Below are 21,889 nucleotides of genomic sequence, written 5' to 3' on the forward strand. Positions count from 1 at the left end.
ATTATTTGTAAAAACACAAGAAAGCAAGCCGGAGATTGCAAGCCCTTTACGACCAACCCTTCGTCCCAAAACCCATCGATGAACGGTGAGAGAATCAGGAGAGAATAGAGTCGTTAGTAAGTGCCAAAATAAATAACTTAAATCGCTTGTCGGCTTTTACCTGTTTCCTGAAAGATGTGCACCTTTCTTTCACGGGTCCTATTATCCGACATTCGTCCTACCTTATGCTTTCTTTCAAGAATTCGTTATCGACGGTATTAGATCTAGCCGGCAAAATATTGGCCGTGAAACGATCAAATTTGCTGCACCTAATACGATAGAAAAACATTCGACAGTGTTTCTCTTGAGAAAAATTTGCAATGGCGGATGCATGAAATGTCACGTCGTCTCGGTATTAAATGTCGTCCTGTACTACGTAATGCAGTACGCAATAGTATTATCTTAAGAAACGGTTATAATAGAAGTATCTGAACGTGTATCTCCAACATTTCTCTTTATATACATATGTAAAAAGTGAAATATTGAGAAACTTTAACAGCTGATATAATATGTTGCATGTGTGTGATAAATTAACTTAAAAAAAATTTTAATCGATTTCAATAAAAGATTTGGAAAGCATTGCGTCAAGAATAATGTAATAATAATTAAGGAAACCCGAATTATTTAATGATAAAATCAAATATTTATGCAAAAGAATATTGTAAGCAATTTACTATTATACATAAAAACTTTTAAAACGTGTCCATTCTTGAACCAAAACCTTTTTAAACTTTTCTTTGTTAATAATAAAATGAAATTAAAGGTTTAATATTATCAAGGTTCTATATGATTCTTTGAAAGCAGATGAAACACACATATATTCATTATAGAGTAAAAATAGAAATTATACCTGGAAAAAGCTACTAACAAGGGAAGTAGAAAATACCTGTAATCGATTATGATTCACACGTTATTTCGAAGGTCGCGTAGATGTAATTGTTCCGGTATGCCTGGCTTAGGACATCTTCGCGAAAGAGTCACATTAAGAGGAGCCTGTTAAGAAAAATTCGCCGCGGCATACACATCAAATGTCACATCATGCACTATTAAATGTCACCATATTATACGAAGTAATGGTATTATTCAAACTAGCCATATAATTATGATAATTGTACGACAAGGTTCGCAATACGCAGCGGGTAAATGTGAGATTTACATGCTTTATTAAAATTCAATTGGTCACGCTTGTTGTGTGGACACACTTATACGAAAACATTATTTAATGAGCTGAACGATATATACGAAATTGCACAATTTAGCAGTAAAGCCGAGGTGCATAACCACTGCATAATGAGTTTGCCGAGTGTCGAGACGTCGAGTATCAATTTCACATTACATAATAGAGAAGAAGAGAAATAGGAGGCAAGAAAGAGACAAACAGTCAGAAGTGTGTCTCGCATCCGCGCTAATCCACACAAACTTTCTTATTCCGCCCCGTAGCCTCGCTTCCGGTTGTGTAACAGGCGCCTACGCCACACGTTGCATCCACCGCATATATACATCATTCTCTTCTTCTCGTTTTCTCTCTCTCTCTCTCTCTCTCTCTCTCTCTCTCTCTCTCTCTTTTTCTTGTCCTTTCCGCACGCACTCGAGCACCCTTGTTGCACGTTATATGTACCTTCACAAAAGATCGCCAGTTTCATACGAGCTTTTTTAATAGAACTCGTATAAAAAGGAAAGCAGAGGGTATACACGAGGAAGAGAGAAGACTCGTGCAGCTTGTCGATAGTTCGACAAACGCTGGTGGTTTTTTTAGTTGCCGACCGACTGTCCATATACCAGAAATAGGGAATACGAATGCAGGAAGTAACGTATCCTGTGCGACCGATAGCTCAAGGGCCCTCGTGCGCTCTTTTCCTCGTCTAGATCAATTTACCCACCTGCGTAACGTATGTCCCTTCCTGATATATCTCTATACGATACGTCACGTCAAGGAGATTGGGAGACTTTAATTATACTATATCTTCCTGCTGCGCGAGTAACGATGCTTCGCTCATTGAAGTGAATGTTATCGTTAAGTATTACCGCGAGTATTACTGTTATCGTTAAGTATTCTCGCTGGAGGTCTTCTTCGTGAGAAGAATGATCGCATAAATAAAATGTAAATTGTAAATCATCCGCGAAACTGGATCGCATATTTTGTTTGTCCCAACGATGTAAGCAAAATCCAAGCAAAATCTAAGAAATCGAAATAAATGTTCCTGATCGAATTTGTTCTTGTGAAATTATTTTATTAATTCGATTCCACATCGTTATTTGCATAATTCAGATTGTAAATGAGCCGGATACAAAACGAAGGAAGGAGGAGCGTGGTTTTGGTCGACCGTGAGAATGTGGTCGCGCGAAAGAATCTGAAAACCGCTTCTTTCGGGGAGTTTCGGAAGGTATTAAGGGCGATCATAGGAGGAATATTTTCCGGGAAGGGTTACGAAAAGCGTTTCTATTCTTTTAAGAACACATTTATCATGCGTTTTTGACAAGAGGAACAAGATTGATGAATCTGAATTGATCATTTTATGTTGAGAGGAAGATATAAGAAATCTAAAAAAAAAAGATTAAATGATATGAATTATTTATTCGAAATTTATTTAAAAATAGAACAGATATTTATTTCTTTTATACACACACACACACACACACAACAAATTTATTCTTTTTCATGAAAATTATTTTTATCATTATTTAATTTAATTTAAATAAATAATGTTTGCACAAAAATAGCACACATCTAGGCAAGTTGTTTTCGCATACGTAATTAACAAAAAATAATTTTTTTAGGACATATTTAATTTTTATGAAAATATATTATAAAATACTAACAATAAATTATACTAGATAATACTATAATATATGTAACCTCTCATATTTATGTAAATACTTGAGTCTTTAGTGAAATCTAGCATTTTTTGTCGGCGGTAAAATCTCCCAACGCGATGAGAAAGAACTTATAATGTTTTACAACGCGGAAATGCAATAGAAATTGAAGGTATATTTGAAAGAAATTTGCAATCTAATAGCACCAATCATTACGCGTAAAACTTGATCACGACGTGAACGATTCTTTCTACGTAATCGCTACATATGCGTCATATGCGGGTACCCGGAAACTCTCCGTTCAACACTGTAGATTATTAAAATAATACACGTACTTTTTCAGCAACATTGTTAGCGTAATGGAAGGTTTCACAATCGCGCACGATCTTGAGGATGCGATAAACACGCTTTCTAAAGAATATGTGCCCTACTCGACACAGGATATTGGCGTATGCGGAGGCAAATTGCTTAGTAAAAAGGGATCATATATAAAGTAGACGCATCCTGCTGTTGATCCTGCAGATCACTTTATCTCAAGCGTTCTCGGACGAAGAGAAATCGCGCTTTCGATGAATCAAGCTGATGCGACTCTTCTTCGCTTTCACTGATTGCTTTTACTTATTTCAAATATGATATAGCGATGACATGGCGAAACGCGTTGGGCGGTCTCTCTTGGAGAGAGAATCGGTAAGAAGAAAAAGGATCTGTTTTCTGCAGGATTATCCTTAAAAAAAACTTAAAGCAAGTTGCTCCAAAAACCCTAAAACCTAAGAAAGACTTTTTCTTGTGTTTCTAAGACATTTTAAGTTTTTTCTGACCAGCGGATATTGAAAATCCTTTTGGTTAGGTATTACCCTAATTTTACCTGATTTTAGCTTACCTTGGAATGCATCAACTGTTAATGTGTGCCTTTCGGTCAATGTGGTTTTTTTTTGATAACGAAGAAAAGTGAAAGTGAAAATATTGCTTTAACGAAAAGAGGGATACTTAAACTGCGTATTGTTGAGAACAAACAATTCAAAAGAAAATTATTGGCGGGGACAAAAGAATTTAAATCCAGACAAGTAGAAAATCAGGTTTATGATTTCTTTATTGTTAGAATATACACATAAAAATATATCATAAGCATTTAATATTATAAGTAACAAATTATGCATAATAAATTTTGGTAATAGATTGTAACAAAAATTAAATACACGTTAAAATAATCAATATGTATACTATTTTGAATATTCCAATTATTCTAGTTTATTATTTATAATATTCTGAAAGAACACAATTAACAATCTTGTTATATCTATTGATAGAATAAAATAATTTTCTGCCTATTAACATCAGAATGGAAGATTATTTTGAATGAAAATCAATTATTTGGAATTGTCTTCATAATATTTAAATATAAATAAGTTAATTATGATTATATGTTTGTAATTTAATATTTATAACATAACACTAATGTGTACTCAATGAAGAGTAATTTTTTTACAAAGAAATACAACTATTCATAATAAATTATAACGGTCGATAAAGAAGGTAAGTTGTATGATCCATGGATCATCCTGGATCGTTTCAATGCGCCATCTTAAATTGTTCTCTTTACTTGAACATGATATTGTAACGATATTACCAACTGAAGAACCTACAGTTTCCAAAACTTAAATCGTAAATGTTTTCTTAAATAAAATATATATTTTTGTTGATAATAACATTAATATCGTTATATATATTATTTTTAATTATTTAAGTGTATTAATTTAAATTCCATTCTTGATAATATTGTAATTATATTGTTTAAAGGATTAGTGACAGACTTTATATACATCATAGTACGTAGCAATCATCTTACAGGGGCTTGATGGATTTGATGAGAAATTAAATTTCTCAAATATTACATATATTCTACTAAAATAATTAATTTTTTTTTAATTTATTCATACTAAAAGAAATTTAATTTATTCCCTTAAGAAAAAGTGTTTCAGTATATTGATCACTATCCAATAACTGATGATATTTCACCAGTAATTGATGAAATATCATCACTTACTAAGCATTTAATCAGTTTTTCCTAAGGATTTATTTGACATATTTATTTGAGAATATTACAGAAATTTTATAGGAATAAAATAAGAAAAAAAAATGTATATGAAATATCAATTTATTATAGTACAAGAAATGCTTTTATTAACAAATGTAAAGATAAATAATAAATAATTATATTACACGAAAAATAAATAGTCAATGTCCACCAAAAAAATAATTTTATATCGTAAATGTATTTGGCAATATATCTGTATATTGACAATATACAGATCTTTTACTTATATATTGTCAATATCATTCACGTATTTTTATACTTTGATGTTCATTGTTGATTATTCTTTGGTGTGTATATGTTACACTTAAAGAAAAATAATGAACGGCTTTGTCGATGTTTCGAATAATTTTCTAAAAAAATTTAAATTAATTCTAATTGCGATATATTCTGAATATCAGGCAATTAGCATATTAGAATATTACGGATTTTTAAACTTAATCCAAAATTTAATTAGCGCAACTAATTTCTCGATAAGTTAACAAATCCGCTCAATGTAACTTTTGTTGAATCGACAAAACGATTCTATGATTATAGCCGGCATAGAGCCGACAGTCTTTGAATGGCGCTCTCGTTAACGAAACTGACATCGCAATGTCATCGATCGTCAGCGAGCTACTTGATTATTTGGCGTTTCTTTGGTCGTAACTTATTTGCTGACGTACGATCGGGAATGCGTTTACAAGAGCAATATCGGACGATTGATCGATGCGTCATTAGAGATTTTAGGACGAGTTCAGTTGTAATTCGTTGAGCTGCTTGAAGATGAGGACGATGAAGAGGATCCTGCTGAGCTGTATGAATTGGAGCTGCCAGGCGAGTAATAACTATAAGCAAGGTTTTGGGCCTCCACACCATTGGTTGGCGTCCAAACACGGGAATAAGGACCGTTACCATCCCACGTATTGGCGGGATCGTAGCTCGACGTCGTCGAGAGCATAGATGGAACACCATACGTCGATGCCGGTTCCATGGTCATTCCTATGATCGAAAAATTTCACTTTTCACGCATTCTATGAAAATTACACGCAAGTGTAAAACCTTTTGCTGTAATTGTTCTCCAAAATTAATACAAATCTTCATACAATATCTTTTTTATGTTTTAATAAATTTTGAAACGTTTAATAAATTATAAAATAATATTCTTATACAAAAAAAAAGTGAAATTATTCTTATCATTCTATATAACTGCTTATGAATTAAGAAAAATGAAATTATTTTAAAAATAGCGATATATAATTACCTATAATTCTCATAATAAATACAGAATATTCTTTATGTTAAATATTAGAGACATTACAATATAAGTATTTATATGTATATTATATACATACCCATCGGCATCATCATGCCACCTTTCTTGAAGAATTGTATAGCAACAAATCCAATCACAATAAGAATGGCAAGCTTTGACAGGACAAGAGCTTTTAGAGCTTTTATTCCAATAATAGCGACAAAAATAGGCATTAGAGCCTTTAACTTCAATTTAAACAGCAGCAAGAACGGTAGCAGAAGTTTCTTTTTCAAAAGTCCTCGAGCTTGACTTGTATCTACGTCATTGTTCTTAAATTCAATGTCAAGATCAGCCAGGCTTCTACTAGGTCTGTATTTCAAATTTGCATCGACAAAAGGTAAATCAATTCCGTAATCGAAACTCTTGAGATATTTCAAGGTCCTAGCGACGATCGCCTCGTCAATAGTTTCGAGCGATCTCGCTTCCGTGATGGTCCCCAATTTGTTATCGAGACGAGTCAAAATTTGATGCTTCAAACAAGACGTCCAGGATTCCATCTTTACACATTCGTTCAAGGAATTTATCAAAAAGTCCTGATTAGCCGCGCAAGATCCAATCAACAGAATGATTGCGCCTACTGATGCTGTCAGTCGCATGTTGATATCCATTTTCTTTCTTTGGCACGTTTTGTAAAAAATTATTTGAATTATCCGTGTTTTCTTCCTTGCCGTCTCGCGTGGATTTCACTCGTTGTTTGTTTTCGCGGTACCGCGTGTCAATAAAAGCAATTGATCGTCCACTCGTGCAAGTGAGCGATCATCGGCAATCGAACTGCGACTGACGGAGGAGTGGCCCGTCCCTTTTATTTAATTTGTCCCCCTTGAATCTATGTTATTCGGTCGCGCATGTCGGGAATCTACGATTGAAGGGAAATTATTCAAATTTCACTGGCATAGAGCGTTCGTACCTCCAATTCCCCCCCTCAAACTTCCCTCACGCTCATTCACTCATGCGTGTACATGTATCGATTGTTGTGCGTCGCGTACGTTGTACATGATGGCATGCAACGCATACGGGAAACGGAATTTACGCCTCGCGTCTCTTCACCTTTGCGAATTTTCTTACTTGACTCGTCGTAAAATGCTAGGCGCCGTTTCGCGTCCCATATGCCTTCTACACATAATTATGATTTAACAGAATGAGTAACTGTAGGGACTCTCTTAAAAATCGCAAGCCAAGCGTATATATATATATATGCTACACAGATGCGATACTACTATTCTAGCGTTACGATGCAACACATTGTTTTACGATAATTACAATGATTTATGCACTGCTTATGATGCCGTACACTTGCTTCATGCATATGACATCATGAATTGCAATAGTATTCGTTGAGAGAAAGCAGCATAACGTATAATTAAATTTTATTATGATGATAAGAAAGATAAAAATTTTCGTTATAAAAAATTAGGAATTGTATATATTATACATTCGTTACATTATTTTAATTCTTTATAAAATATTGATAACAAATTTTTGTTCTAAATATTGATTTTTAAAGTTACTTTTATTTTCTAATTTGATGTTTATATGCAATACATTTGTTTTCTCCATGAAATTATGAAACATACTTTAATTATTTTGTTTTCATATTTATTTCTATTTTTAAATTAAAAATAAAAAAGAGATTTATTATTGAGATATATATATATGCATTTGCTAAGTATGTTTGAGCACTCAGATTTATTAATTAAATTATAGTAAATAAGAATAGTTATAAAAAGTTATAATATAATTATCACATCATATACAGTAACAACATAATTAAATATATAGATACAAGCTGAAATTTTAACTCATTTATTTTTATTTACTTTAATTTATTCAATCTCCTATTCTTCAAAATATCTTAAAATACAATATATCAATCCATAGATGTGGACATGATGTAAACATTCATACGAATAGCTAAACATAATACACATATAAGTATATTGATATATACTTTAGATGCACGTATAATGTACATACATATAGATTTTCTTTTTTTCATAAAAATTGCAGGTCACGTAATATGTTAAAACAGTGAAATGACTTTTTTAAAGTAGTGATTTCTCCAATCACTACTTTCGTAAGAAACGAAAGTGATCATCGATCACATTCGCATATATGTGTGCACGATTATATAGAACTTCTTTAAATCTTAATTAAAACCTTACAAGGTTTTATTAAATGATTGATTAAAAATGTAAGCATTTTATTAAATATAAAAAAGAAATATAATTATAGTGTTAAATCGGTCATGAAAATACGATATAATGTATAGATGAAATGATTATCTAGCTTTTTCTTATAGATCATTAAAAATAAAACATTAATTTAAAATAAATTACTTATATATTTTTACGCTTTATATATTTTTTTAGAAGAAATGAACATTCTTAAAACGAGACGCATTGAACCTTTTTCAAAACTTTAAAGATGCTTAACTGTTTTAATAAATAAATAATGAACAAATAATTAATCTCTAATTTAAATCTATTTCTTTCTTTTAATATAAATTGCAGTATTTCTAGTTTTATTATGTACATATAATTTTGTAAAGTAAAAAAGTATATTGATTTAATATTATAATAAATTTAAGAAAACATTAATCTGACTAATCATTTTTTTCTTTAATAAATTTTAACATTAAATGGTAAAAAAGCGACATTGGAGAAGCAGGTTTTCAAATAAGCATAGATTGAAATGATTTGCAATAATAATTTATTAAATAAACAGTAAAAATAGGAAGCTAAGTATTTTACAAAAGCATCTAGAGGTCGATAGTGACATTAAGATTGTGCATGAGCGGAATATGCGAGATTGTGCGCAAGTTGCGACGTCGAGAGTTGATCCTGATCTTGGAAAGATCTGTATTGAGTTTGATATTCCCATCCGTGAGCAATAGGTGCAGCGTGAGTATCGGCGGCAATTTTTTTGCAAAGTTGGAAGATGGCCATGCCGACAGAAACGATGAAACTGAAGAAAGAGAGCTGCAGAGCGTTCCAGGCCTTCAAACCAAGCACACCTATGGCTAGAGGGATCAGAGTCATCGCCTTCAGCAAGACGAACACAAGTATAGGGACAATGACTTTCTTTAGCTTGGATCTACGAGCCTCATCGACAGCACGGCCCTCGCCGAACTTGACGTTGAAGATGAGTTGATCGTCTTCGATGTTGCGCGAGCTCACCTTCACGGTGGAGTCTAGTGGCAGTTTAAAGGTCACGTCGTGAGAAGCCAAGTAAGATTGTATAGTATCGAAAAAAGAACTTTCGCTACGAGCAGACGTTGTCTCAATGGGGTTCGAGTTATGTGTAACTTCTACTGTTTCAGATATCTGCAAAAATAGAAATAGTAAAAAGATTATGTTAATGTTATGTATAAGTTATTTACGGAACTTTATTTTTACAAAGTGATGACAATTATTATTTATTTTCACAAAGTGAAAAAAAATAATAAATTAAAATCTGATAACTGTATCACATCCACACACATACACACACTATTTGAATAATATATATTATATTAAAGAGAGTTACCGATACTTACCTTGAAGTTATCCTTGCTGAAGATTTGATCGAGCAGATTAAATACCTTGAACTTCATGCAAGCAATCTCGTCGTTCTTCTGCGAACACTCGGACCTAGATTGATCTACCATCTCATCCATGGCACTTTTCCAGTTTTCATTCTTAGTTGGTTGTGCAGCAGCCAACGCTAGTAGGCCGCATAAGATGAAGATCTTCATGGCGGTTAACAGAGAGTATATCCGTTCGTGAAGATTCCTGAAGAAAATGTTGAGTTGGACACTTGTTCGTGGATAATGAATAAGGACGATCGTAGCACGACGACTGATGCCAATGAGTTGAGCAGTACGGTATTTATACGAAGGCCTATCGTCGAATCGTACAACGCACGTTGAAGAATCGCGTAGCACGCTCCCCCGAACACTCCCCCACTTCCATCCGGGCGTGGATTTTCTTTTCGTTCAGTATGGTCTTCGATTATTGAGGCCTCGCTACAGATCATGCTACGACTACCTAATGAGGGAGGATAGACTGAGCAAACGTGAGATCGCGCGACACGCGGCACGCGACGCCGAATCGGGATGGTGTCCCCGATAGGTTATACATTTCGCTCATGAAACGCGATGGAATCTATGATATTAATGAGCAGGATTTGCTTTCCACGAACAATATCGGAAGACCTACTTATGATGATAGTCGTTCATGGAATATATTTTTGAAGCATGGCTTGAAATTAAATTTTTTATAAGCAGCTAGATTTTATAATCAAATTTGATTCATCCAGGTGAGAGCGGATTTAAAAAGTTATTAGAAACGATAGGAGGATAGAGTGACAACTTTTAAAGGTTTCTATGATATTATATAGAGCTTTATCATTGGATAAAATTGAAATTTTAATTTATAGCTAATATAAATTACAGTACATAATAATTTTTTTGAAAATAAGTATAAGAGATACAAAAACTGATGTAATAATAAGTAATCAGATTATTTAATTTAATCTTTATTATTGTAAAAACAATATTTTGTACTAAATAATTATGACTTTCAATTTTACTTACATAATTTATTAAATCCTTCAGTTCTTTAATAATTTGCTTGATCTTTACATTTGTGCAAAATGCTAGCAATAATTCTAATGATTTGAATGCAGGATACAAGAATTTGATATGATTAATTATTATAAGTAGTATTTAAGTTACAGATAAAAATTAATTTTGAATAAAGGAATTCAGATGAAAGGAAAGATTAAAGAAAAATGAATGAGTAAACAGTGTTTATTCTAATTATTTTTAATTATTTAATCCTTTTAGTCATTCTTCTTTGTAGCAAATAGTCGGAAGTCATGTATACATAGTAAGAATCCTTGACACCAAGTTGTTGTTGTAACATTGGCATTGAATCAATCACTCATTCATATCACGATCATGCTTTCCACACCAGCGCTAAGTTAAAATTCTCTCCTGTCTCTTCATGTTCTCTTCACGTCTCTTTATGTCGTTAACCTTATATCTAGACGTTACTAATTTCACCCTGCCAGACCTAATTATAACTCCTGAATCTAAAGGAAAATAGTTTGTTCGGGATACATCAGCAATGCGCATTGCGTGCGAGTTTCACGTGCGCAATGCGCATAAGGTACCATTGAAGACTTTTCTCTCTTCCTGCCCGACTTCTTCTTTATCGTAATAATGAAACGACAACTGGAATTTTGGGTCAAGTTTGCATAAATATTTAGGCCATCTATCCGATGAAATATATCGATTAATATCTTTCGTATTTTGTATAAATAAAACAAATAGATAATCTATTTATTTTGCTCTCAATCTGTTTACTGGAAACAAATCAAGTTTGCGTATGCCAACAAACATTCCATATATAAACTGTAAAATAATCCCTGTATTACTATATATATTAGGTGTTGGAATTAATTCGTAGCGTTTTTAATGAAAGAATGTTATTTATTTCACATGAGCATTAAAAAATACATTAATGAAAGTACTTCCCATCACTTGTAAAACGCTACGAATTAATTCCAACACCTAATATTTAATTTTCTAGAGAAATAATATTTTTAAATATTTAAGGATTGAAAGCAATTTGATAGTACAGATTACATAAACCAACAACCTGCATAAAATTAAAAAAAAATTTTACTTGAAACAATTCTATCTTAATATTTTTTAATGTATTTACGCATTTTTACACACTATGTTAATTTATTCTATACATATGCAACCTATTTTTCATTTATTTGTTTATTATTTTTTTATAAGTTGTACTATTTTTTTACTGCTAAAACAATAGCGTTTTTATATATCTGAAGAAAACGATAGTTTATATATGTATTAAAACAGAATGGTGAGGCCAAAGCAACAAAATTTATTTAATGAATTCATGTAAAAATTTTTATTTTACATAAATAATACAGGTGGAATACTAACAATAAATAAATATTAAATAAATCTACGCATGATAAAGTGATAAATTTTGTTTTACACTTTTATTTCCTATAGGCTCTATAAGGTCCGTGAGCTGCATTGTCCCAATGAGGGGGGTGTTCTATAGGTGGATGTCCGTAATGAACAACTTCGTAAGCAATTTTTGGTTTAGTTAACTTGAAAAGTATCATCGCTCCGCTGAGAACCATCGATAGAAGACCCAAGGTCAAAGCTTTCCATGTTTTCAAGGCGATGAGGGCAAGAGCAAGAGGTACTAAAGCAGTAGCTTTGAACTTGAGACCAAGTAAGAATGGTATCATTACTTTCTTGACGAAACCACGACCTGCAAGTATAATTAAAATCTGCTTAAAACGTTCAAGAAATCTTGTATTATTAAAAATTATGATATATTTATAGTTATTTTTCGTTTCGCCATTAGTTTGTACTATAAAAATGCAAATTGTAAAGTACAGAATGTAAGATAATGTCAATTATCGGAAATTATGCTATTTGTATTAAGTTACCTTGTTCAGAAGAATCATTAAGAGGAATTGTAAGACTCTTTGGCATGCTGTCAACTAAAGATCTGGGGACGATGCTGGATCCCACAATCGCTTCTGGTAGTTTAGCTTCAAGCTGATGGCTTGACAAGTACGCATCCAATTTCTCAAGCATCATTGTCCGGAGGAGTTTTCTCTTGGATGGATCTGTGGCATCGTATTGTGAAGGAAAATAATCTTCCGCCTTATGCTCTGGCACGTCACGAGATTTAACTATTGCTAAATCTTCCGTAAGTGCTAATTTATCTTGTTTAACGGCATTGTTGATGTAAACTAACACTTTCGGTTTAACGCAAGATAACATAGATTCGCTATCTGTGCATCTGAAATATTTCAAATTCATATTTTATATAAAGCATCATATATTTATAAGGTATTACTTTTTAATCTTAACATTTTTATTTGATTTAATACATATTGTTTTTTATAATTAAAGAATTATAAATATCGAAGAATAAATGTAACTTACCTGTGATAAATGTCTTGCAAGACATCGAAGGTAGTTTCTGTTCGTTGTGCATTCGTGAGAATGGCCAGAAGGGCTACTGACGCAAAAGTGGTTAAGATCCTCATGACGGTACCACCGATTCGCCAGACTAAACACCGAATGCCAGTACGGTCGATGTCAACCGGGTTTTATAGCTGATGGCAGCCGCATACGGTCGATGAATTTTGATCACGGACGTGTTGCTGGCTGGTTGAAAGAAAAGAAGAAAGCCTTATTATCTAGGGTGTCAGTATTTTCACGACTTTGAATGCCGTCATCTTTCTAGAATAATTTCGATTTCGATATCTACACGAAATACTAGTTCTGTTTTTGGATTATGTCTGTCAATAAATTATATTAAAATGATATTTATTCAGAATACTTTTCAATAAATTCGTAATTTTTCTGGATATTTTTACAGTGTGACTTTTACTGCTTAACAAAATTTAACATTTTTTTCTGTTTTTTGCAATTAAAATAAAAAATACAATACATTTACAAAATATATTCTGTTAGATGTATTAGTCAAATTATAAAACGTTATAATTTTATATGTGATATGATAAAAAAATTATAGTTTTTACTTTTTTCTTTTCTTAAATTTTAAATACTTTAATTTTAATGTAAATTTTAATCAAACGAGTAATTCATAAATATTTTAGTTTGAAGAGCATAATATTTAAATAACTGTATTTATATTTTATAAAATGTTAATTCTATCTATTAAGATATATTACTAATTACTTAGTAGAGAGAAAAACAAAAGATATAGAGAAACAATTTTACAATATTATGATATGTATTTAGAATGATATTACATTTTTTATATTATTTTTATATTTACTCAATTTAACGATTTTTTTAAATGCCTCTGTCAATCAGGAAATAAAATAATAATATAATAATGTATTTAAATTAATTTATTAACTTTAGTAAATAAATTTAATTATTTTAATTATTATTATTATTAAACAGAGTAAAAGTTACAAAAGTTACTCACATAATTACAATTTAAAAAAAAACGAATAAATATTTTAAAATATTTATAAGGGATTTATTTAAATATCCTATATAGCTTATATATAAGAATTATTTGCTGTTAAAAGTATCGACTACAAACAAGATGTAAGGATAATACATATGAAAGTATAACATTAATTTAATGTTTCATTGCGCATAAATTAATATACATTCAGGCCATATAATTAATTAAAAGTATTTATTTTTTTACATTGTTTTTCGATGTATTAAGATTTGTATGCTTTGAAAGTTTAACATAAAGTTTAATAAAAAGTAATATTTATTGGGTATGGCACCCGAATATGTTACAGTAACTGATTAATTATCTACAAATAGTTCTTACATAATAAATACACTCTTAATTAATTTTTATACAACATCACACGTATCATGCAAAATTGTAAAATGTTTTTAATATATCTTTAATTTATTAAAATAGCATTTTTTAATATTTTTCATACTTTGCATGTAATTATAAAAGAAGTCTTCCTGAAATTATTTAATTAATTTGTTTTATAAGTAAACATTCTAAACTATATACATGTATTACATTTCTAAAGAAAGTTTCTTTTTTTTTACTTATAAAATACTATAATAGATCTTGTCCGAATTTTGAATATGCATGCTGTCTAAGCATATTTTTTTAAATTTTGACTAAAATTATTCCATTTTAGTCGAAATTTAAAAAAATGCTTAGATAGCACGCATATCCAAAATCAGGATATAAGATGTCTTAAAATGTCTTACATATGTTGCAATTTTGACATGTTCTGTGTGGGCACAATCACAATTATTAAAGTTATCCTAATTTTAAGCGAAAATTACCCTACTTTATTATTAAAACAAATAAAAGTTGATTGCTCACATAATTATCATACAATTTTAGAAAAAACGAATAAATAGAATTCATGTTATGAAATATTAAATTAGTAGGGGAAAAGATTGTAATAAAAGGGCTCCTGCTAACATTATCTTCTGTAAAAGATTTTTAACTTGTTCTTAGATAGATGAAATTATAAAATAATTATTGCTATGAACAATAGTTACCATCGCGGCCTTTTTGTTGACAATATTTATTTATTATGACGTAAATCAAAGTTTCTTCGTATGATTTCCAAGTTAAGTTTAGCATGATTTAAGATTTGTCAGTAATGAATTTTTACTCTATTAATTTTTAAAATGTTATTCTGCTGTTTTGAATATGTAAGAAAACTTGGATAATTTTTTTGTTGAAATATAATTAAATTTAAATTTTTTATTAATGTTTCTATATTGAGCCTCCTAACAAGTGGCCCTAGGATTTAGAAAAAAACATTGAAAAGCATTATTTTCGCTAAAAATCTTTATGAATATCATTTTAATAATTTTAAGAAATCTCTAGAGGTATTTATGAAGCAGGAAAGAAGTGTAAACACATTCACGAGGGCAGGACGTAAAACTGTTTCTAAAAGAACGTATTCATGAAAAGAAATTTTTGAATTTAATAATATCTATTTAATAAATATATTCATAATTTTTCATAAATTTAATTTCAATTTAGACTTCATGAGAAGTCTAAATAACATCAGAAAAAATCAGCTTCTATAAAAATATAAGAGAGAGTGCCCACTTCTCTTACATCGCATTCAGATAATAGATCTGTTTTTTATTGCTACACTTTCTGAACTAGTACACATAGTGCAATAAGTTGAAGTGAAACAAATATACGTTTGTTTCACTTTAACTTATTGCACTGGTTCAGAGTGCAGCAATAAAAACAAACTTAATGACATCATAATGTTTTTTTCATTTGAACAATTTTTTTCATTTTGTGGAAACTGTCTTAATCATTTTAAATGTGTTTCATATTAAACTTAAATAAATTATATTGTTTACAATATTATTAACTTGAATACATAACTAAAAAAAAAATGGCGCCCACATTATCACTTTTTCCTCTACAATTTCTCCTGTTATTTCTTAAAATAATATGAATTTCGAAATCACATGAAAAATTATAAAGCTCGCTTAACTCATAAAATGCCACATAATCCAACATAATGTGAATCTTATTATCTAACCATATTTAATAATAATATTATTCTTGGAGACAGTGATCTTGCTGACAACGCGTCAATAAATTAAAAACTTTGACGTGCCATCACAAAACCGATTTTACTCCTTACTAAATTCGATCATTAAATTCGAAAAATTGACATAAATAACGTAAACGTAAAGTATAACGTTCAACGTGTTGATCAGCATCTTATTAACTAAATTAATTGCTAGGATTAGTACAGTTACAGATGGACCTGTCTGTAGGACACCTCAATTTTTGTCTAATAGGAAAATTAATGTTCATATCAATTCGCACGCACGTCTTATACATAATATATTCATAAATTAATGCATGGCAGTATATCATCGGTCTTCCTTATAATGATATTGCGCAACGTTATGACGCTGAGCTTCTAATATAATTTCTTCGGCCTCATTGAGCAAATGTATATGTTCTGTAGTATTCGTACAAACATCCGTTACGTTTTAATTGCAGATTATGTGAGCCGATATAAATTCCACATTAGGAAGTATTTATTCGTTATTACTATGACACGGATACGTTTTGAGGCAATCTCCACCATTTTGACCGTATCTGGCTGCATTCATATATCTATAGAACTTCTGACTGGACGTACTTCCTGTTACATCTTGCCTGAGTTCTTGCGGATCTCTGAAAAACACATACATATGTAATTTTTTTAATTAATCTTCAAAAGATATAATATTGTATTTCTAAAAAGTATTGTGAGAGTTTATATATCTCGATTAACGTGCTTATTTTGAGCCGCATCGACCCGATTTATGTTGTCTTCCTTGCTCGTTAGCGGATAATTCAATATACATACATTGCTCTGAAAACGTAATTTTGTTGCTCCTAAATAGAAAGTTACTTTTCAAACGACTGTAATTATAAGCGGATTACCCGACGAACGAAACGGAACTGTGCTATATCTTCTTCCGGTCTATCGCATAGTCGACTCGACTAAAAGTATTTTCATTTCATACTTCATGCCAATTATTAACATTCTAAACAAGTGTCAATATTAGATAAGATTAATATGATGCACGAAATGGCATTTATGTCATTAAAAAATGGCAAAAAGAATGATATAAAGAAAAGAAAGAAAGAAATAGAAAAAAAGAGAAAGATCGAGAAAGAGAGAGAAACCAAGATGACCCGATTAACGTTGATTCGGAGCGCGCGGGCGATCTCCACCTTTCTCTTTGTGATGTGCGATTTAATCGATAAGCCACGTAGTTGCTATTTATTTTATACCTGGAAAGTTCATTCGACACGAGGTTACTGTGCGGTGAGTAGCCCGTTGGATTTTTGTACATGCTGCAAACAAGCATCTCTCTGCACGTCTCCTCATAGAATCTCAATTGTCCAAAGATTTTCTCTAGTCGATCGATTATCGGGCCGTAATACTCGTCTTCTGTGTCCTTTCGCGAGATCGACACGGGAGAAGATGCGGCAGGTGTCAAAAATCTCTGGGCTTGATTTGGGTGAATGTTTGGGCGTACGTTTGGCGCAAATATCGCGTAAGAGTTCTTTATCGGTGTTTTCGCACCAGACACGAAGCCTGGATTTACCGAAAGTATAGCGGCGGAATTTGGCTGCGCTGCGAGTCGTCGGTATCCGGAATAGACCAGATTGTGGGCATTAGCCGCCATTGAATTGTCTAAGTACGAAGATGCGATCGGTTTTATGTTCGGCGCATATTGAGACAATCCGTATGGGCCTGAATACGCAACTCCCGAAACTGAGGTCGGAGTTGGTACACGAGTTAGGGTTTGACTGGACTCTTCATAGGGTTCGTTCTGAAGTTCGATACCCCATTCCTTTAGTTCTTCCAAATCCTTCCTATATTGAATGTGAGGATGACCGTAATGAGCGTCGGTGAAACCGTCTAAAGCGTCATGAGAGTGATCGTAGTACGTTGGGACGGGTACTGGAACCGGAACGTGATGATGATGATGAGCAATCTGAAATAAAGATTTAGATTAATTGTAATATTTTGACATGAATTAATACTGATAAAATTTTTAAAGATTTAGATTAATTGTAACATTTTAACATTAATTAATACTGATAAAAATATTTTATACGAGTATTTTATAATTAAAATGCGAATAATTCGCACGCATACCTGATGATGATGATGATGGAACTTGGTGGCTTGGTTTGAATAATAGCTAGAGCAAAGCTTAAATATGTGAGCAAATGCAGGAATAAAGAAAAGCAGCAATTTTAGGAAAAGTTTCTTGGCAGTTCCCACACCGAAGAGAAATGGTATTATGAATAGAAACTTCACTTTAATTAACTTGATAATTAAAAGGAGCGCCAGAAAACTGGTCAACAATTTATTTTGTATGAATTTCTCTAAAAATAAAATAAGACATTATAATCTCCAGCCTTAATATTATATAACAAATATTAAAGAATTTGATTTTTCTTACTAATTTTTTTAAAAATTCGTCCTTGTTCTTGTACGCCTTCAGTTCCAAAATCTACCCTGAGCAGTGCGCCGTTCTCGTCTATCTCGCGCGGGCTTATCTTCATTGTGGCACCTTCAAAGAAAAATTGCGGAAGTTGAATTTCATAATTACGAGTTGATAAAAATTTCATCGTTTTCCGCCGCAGAGCGTTCGTAATCTCTTCAAGTGGCGATTCATCATTAAACTTTCGACCTTCTATCTCTGCTTCTTCGGCTTTATTTTTACAATTGTCCATATCGATATCTACGATATTTTCGTGAACATCGTCATGATTTTCTCTCTTAGGACACGTATTATAAGTGATATTGTTTTTCGTAAGTGTAAGACCATCGAAAATAGTGATATTGTCCCTTTCGATGAATGCATTATCAAGATACGTATACGCATTTTTTTGTATGCAAGAAAACGTCACTTTCTTTTTACAATCCCTAAAAAGTCCGTGCCAAAGCTCATTTCCGGTCTCATTGACATTTAACGTGTTAAATTTTAAGAACTTCGCGTAGAACCTGAATTTTTCAGTACTAAATAACTCCGAATACGACAATGTTATCGAAAGACACAACAGGATTAATGTCGTTCGCCGATACATCTTCAATATCACTTGCGAAGATTTAACTACATTTAATGTATATGCATATATTTTATTTGACTTTTGTTTATGTATGACCAGAAGTATGAGGTAGCGTGCCGGAAGTACTGCACGCTCTGAATATATATGACCGGCACTAACTACTTATTTAGTAACACGAGCCGGTACACTTTTGATTTCGCGAAAGGGTCATCATCGCTAGTCCACGTGCACGTCGGATTCTTTGGTATCTACCCGTAATCGTTACACACCCTTCCTACTTATTAGAATCGTCGTTCAATATCGATTCTCCCTCTCTTCTTCGTGACCGAAAACTTTACCGCGACCTTCTCCACCTCTTAGCGACATCGATGGTCCTCTTCTTCACGTTTCGATGCGACGTAAGCTCTGCGTAAGTCGCTGCGGTCACGTTGCATCGCAGACGTCAATCGTCATGCTGATCACCATTGTTCGCATCGCTATCATCACATATGATTTAAATTCTCTATGCACTTTGAACCGTTTTATCTTCTTCACTCTCTTTCTTTCTTTTTATCTCGTTCGTCGAGACGCGGTACGTTCAATCTCTCGCTTTGCACTAACCACGAACCTCTCCGTTCTCGGTTACAATTCACCTGAGCGTCAAGTGTGTCAAAGGCCCTCCTACTCCGTCAGCGAGCTCCTCCGTGGAAGGTCATTATCGTCTCCTCTCGGACTGCAACCGACCAGGCCTATACTTATATACGCGCATATTTAAGACTGTCCTGTTCTTAACTGTGGAAATAAATATGCAATAAGGTACTTTTTGGAAGAGCTCGCACTGTTTCTCAATCGAATTTAAATGTCACGTCTGTTCGTCCTTTCAATTTATAGAACAGAACATTTTGAATATTCAATAAACATAAATTATGTATGTCAATTATAATGTTTTATGATCCAATTACCTTATATTTTATTAGCATAATTTAAAGATTTTTTTTTACTGTAAGTATATAAATGTAAGTTAGAATGTAACATGCTTTTCTCGTGCACGAGATAAGAATTAAATAAATTAGTAAACTTTATTAAATTGCTTTAAAAAATTTGCTATTTTTATCGTAAACTACATGATGATTTATTATTGGACATATGTTATAAATTTGTATTATATAATGTTATAATTATTATATAAATGTATAGATTTATAAAATTTAATTATAATGTATATATACATATATATGTGATATACAACATTTTTTATATAAAAATTGTTCGCGACTTTTTTTTGTAATTTATTTTTTTGAAAAATAGTAATGACAAGTTTTTTTCCCGTAAACAGTTAGAATATAATTAAACTATTGCATATAGCATTTATACAAAGTTATATATATATGAGTCTAGTATGCATCCCGGTGTAAATCCAGTTTAACTTCCTTATCTTATTTAAAGCAAAATAATAACTGGATTTTAAATTAAATTTTTTATTAAATGCAGTTATGTATTATTTTGAACATAAAAAGCTCGATATTACAATTATTTATTTATTTATTTTAATTATTAAAATTGCAAAGTGAATCAAATTAACCGTAACACAATAAATTTATATATCTTAAATATAAATATAAAACAAGTGTATATATATATATATACATAAGTACGTATTTGTAGATATATTATAAATAGCACTAAACATTTTTCTTTTTTTAATTGTTGTTTACAAAAATAGCAATGTATCTTAATAATATGTACATTTAAAGCAAAATATTTTTTTTTTTATTGAATTAGATATATTACAATTTTATGATAAAAGGAACTATTTCAAAAATTTAAATTATCTAAAATAAAATAATTTTTTGTGATGTTTAAATAACTAGCATTAAGAAATAATTGAGAATGAAATAATTAAGAACATATTTATTTTTTGCTAAAATGTGAATATAATTATAAATTACCAAATAATTGATAAATGTATTCGATTTCATCATAAATTAAATTATTTTAATTTTTAGGTACATATCATATTATATATCGGAACATATAAATCGGAATATACTTTCAGATCCGTTAATATAATACAATCAGTAAGTCACAAATTAATGACGTATTCTTTAGGCTAATACTGCATCATACATATGCCGTATCTCTTTACCGTTACGTTGGAATAATATTAATATATAAATGTAAATGTGTTAAAAAGTATAATAATAATAAGTGATCACAAACATCATTATTAAATGCGCAAAAAATTATGTTAACATAAGTACTCTTAAAAATTACTTATTTATTTTATCATTAACATGGCAATACTTTTACTCTAAAAAATAATATTATTTATTTTGTAACTAAACATGTCTTTAAAAAGACATTTAATCGAACAAGTTAAAAACCTGCTTTATAATCAATACGCATTAATATCAATAAAATTTATAAAATAAACATCATTTTGCTACATTTCTCTCATACTCTCCAATCGCTTTTCACTAATAAATTCTTGGTGAAGGTGTTCTCCTTATTCCAGCTAAAGAGGAGAGAAGTAATTTCAAG

The 21,889-nt window shown here is 31.3% G+C and overlaps 4 protein-coding genes across 4 annotated transcripts; all 4 read right to left on the reverse strand.

Moving 5' to 3' along the window:
- Positions 1-3,179: 3,179 nt before the first annotated feature.
- Osi20 (DUF1676 domain-containing protein Osi20) lies at positions 3,180-7,034 on the reverse strand. The gene is made up of 2 exons (XM_011068421.2): positions 6,280-7,034; positions 3,180-5,926 (listed from the first exon to the last, which is right to left on the reverse strand). Exons 1-2 carry the CDS (start codon positions 6,845-6,847, stop codon positions 5,682-5,684), a joined length of 813 nt encoding a protein of 270 aa, XP_011066723.1. The 5' UTR covers positions 6,848-7,034; the 3' UTR covers positions 3,180-5,681.
- Positions 7,035-8,931: 1,897 nt separating this feature from the next.
- Positions 8,932-10,115, reverse strand: Osi19 (DUF1676 domain-containing protein Osi19). The gene is made up of 2 exons (XM_011068422.2): positions 9,775-10,115; positions 8,932-9,562 (listed from the first exon to the last, which is right to left on the reverse strand). Exons 1-2 carry the CDS (start codon positions 9,970-9,972, stop codon positions 9,017-9,019), a joined length of 744 nt encoding a protein of 247 aa, XP_011066724.1. The 5' UTR covers positions 9,973-10,115; the 3' UTR covers positions 8,932-9,016.
- A 2,017-nt stretch (positions 10,116-12,132) lies between these two features.
- Osi18 (DUF1676 domain-containing protein Osi18) lies at positions 12,133-13,383 on the reverse strand. The gene is made up of 3 exons (XM_011068423.2): positions 13,222-13,383; positions 12,717-13,075; positions 12,133-12,535 (listed from the first exon to the last, which is right to left on the reverse strand). The coding sequence occupies exons 1-3, from the start codon at positions 13,323-13,325 to the stop codon at positions 12,255-12,257; spliced, it is 744 nt and encodes a 247-aa protein (XP_011066725.1). The 5' UTR covers positions 13,326-13,383; the 3' UTR covers positions 12,133-12,254.
- A 1,005-nt stretch (positions 13,384-14,388) lies between these two features.
- On the reverse strand, positions 14,389-20,186 carry Osi17 (DUF1676 domain-containing protein Osi17). The gene is made up of 4 exons (XM_011068424.2): positions 18,760-20,186; positions 18,450-18,682; positions 17,576-18,285; positions 14,389-16,969 (listed from the first exon to the last, which is right to left on the reverse strand). The coding sequence occupies exons 1-4, from the start codon at positions 19,385-19,387 to the stop codon at positions 16,831-16,833; spliced, it is 1,710 nt and encodes a 569-aa protein (XP_011066726.1). The 5' UTR covers positions 19,388-20,186; the 3' UTR covers positions 14,389-16,830.
- Between the last annotated feature and the right edge of the window lie 1,703 nt (positions 20,187-21,889).

Source organism: Acromyrmex echinatior, chromosome 5 (genome assembly GCF_024713525.1).
Source record: "Acromyrmex echinatior isolate Ae372 chromosome 5, ASM2471352v2, whole genome shotgun sequence".
In the NCBI taxonomy this organism is placed as follows: domain Eukaryota; kingdom Metazoa; phylum Arthropoda; class Insecta; order Hymenoptera; family Formicidae; genus Acromyrmex; species Acromyrmex echinatior.

Excerpts from the sequence above, each read along its gene's own strand:
- Osi18 (XM_011068423.2), bottom strand. The coding sequence starts at position 13,325 with ATGAGGATCTTAACCACTTTTGCGTCAGTAGCCCTTCTGGCCATTCTC. Across the intron at positions 13,076-13,221 it reads TTGCAAGACATTTATCACAG|ATGCACAGATAGCGAATCTA; the intron begins GTAAGTTACATT and ends GAAATATTTCAG. Across the intron at positions 12,536-12,716 it reads TAATGATTCTTCTGAACAAG|GTCGTGGTTTCGTCAAGAAA; the intron begins GTAACTTAATAC and ends TTATACTTGCAG.
- Osi20 (XM_011068421.2), bottom strand. The coding sequence starts at position 6,847 with ATGGATATCAACATGCGACTGACAGCATCAGTAGGCGCAATCATTCTG. Across the intron at positions 5,927-6,279 it reads TGGCATGATGATGCCGATGG|GAATGACCATGGAACCGGCA; the intron begins GTATGTATATAA and ends TTTCGATCATAG.
- Osi17 (XM_011068424.2), bottom strand. The coding sequence starts at position 19,387 with ATGTATCGGCGAACGACATTAATCCTGTTGTGTCTTTCGATAACATTG. Across the intron at positions 18,286-18,449 it reads TCCATCATCATCATCATCAG|ATTGCTCATCATCATCATCA; the intron begins GTATGCGTGCGA and ends TCTTTATTTCAG. Across the intron at positions 16,970-17,575 it reads GTGTCGAATGAACTTTCCAG|AGATCCGCAAGAACTCAGGC; the intron begins GTATAAAATAAA and ends TGTGTTTTTCAG.
- Osi19 (XM_011068422.2), bottom strand. The coding sequence starts at position 9,972 with ATGAAGATCTTCATCTTATGCGGCCTACTAGCGTTGGCTGCTGCACAA. Across the intron at positions 9,563-9,774 it reads TCAGCAAGGATAACTTCAAG|ATATCTGAAACAGTAGAAGT; the intron begins GTAAGTATCGGT and ends CTATTTTTGCAG.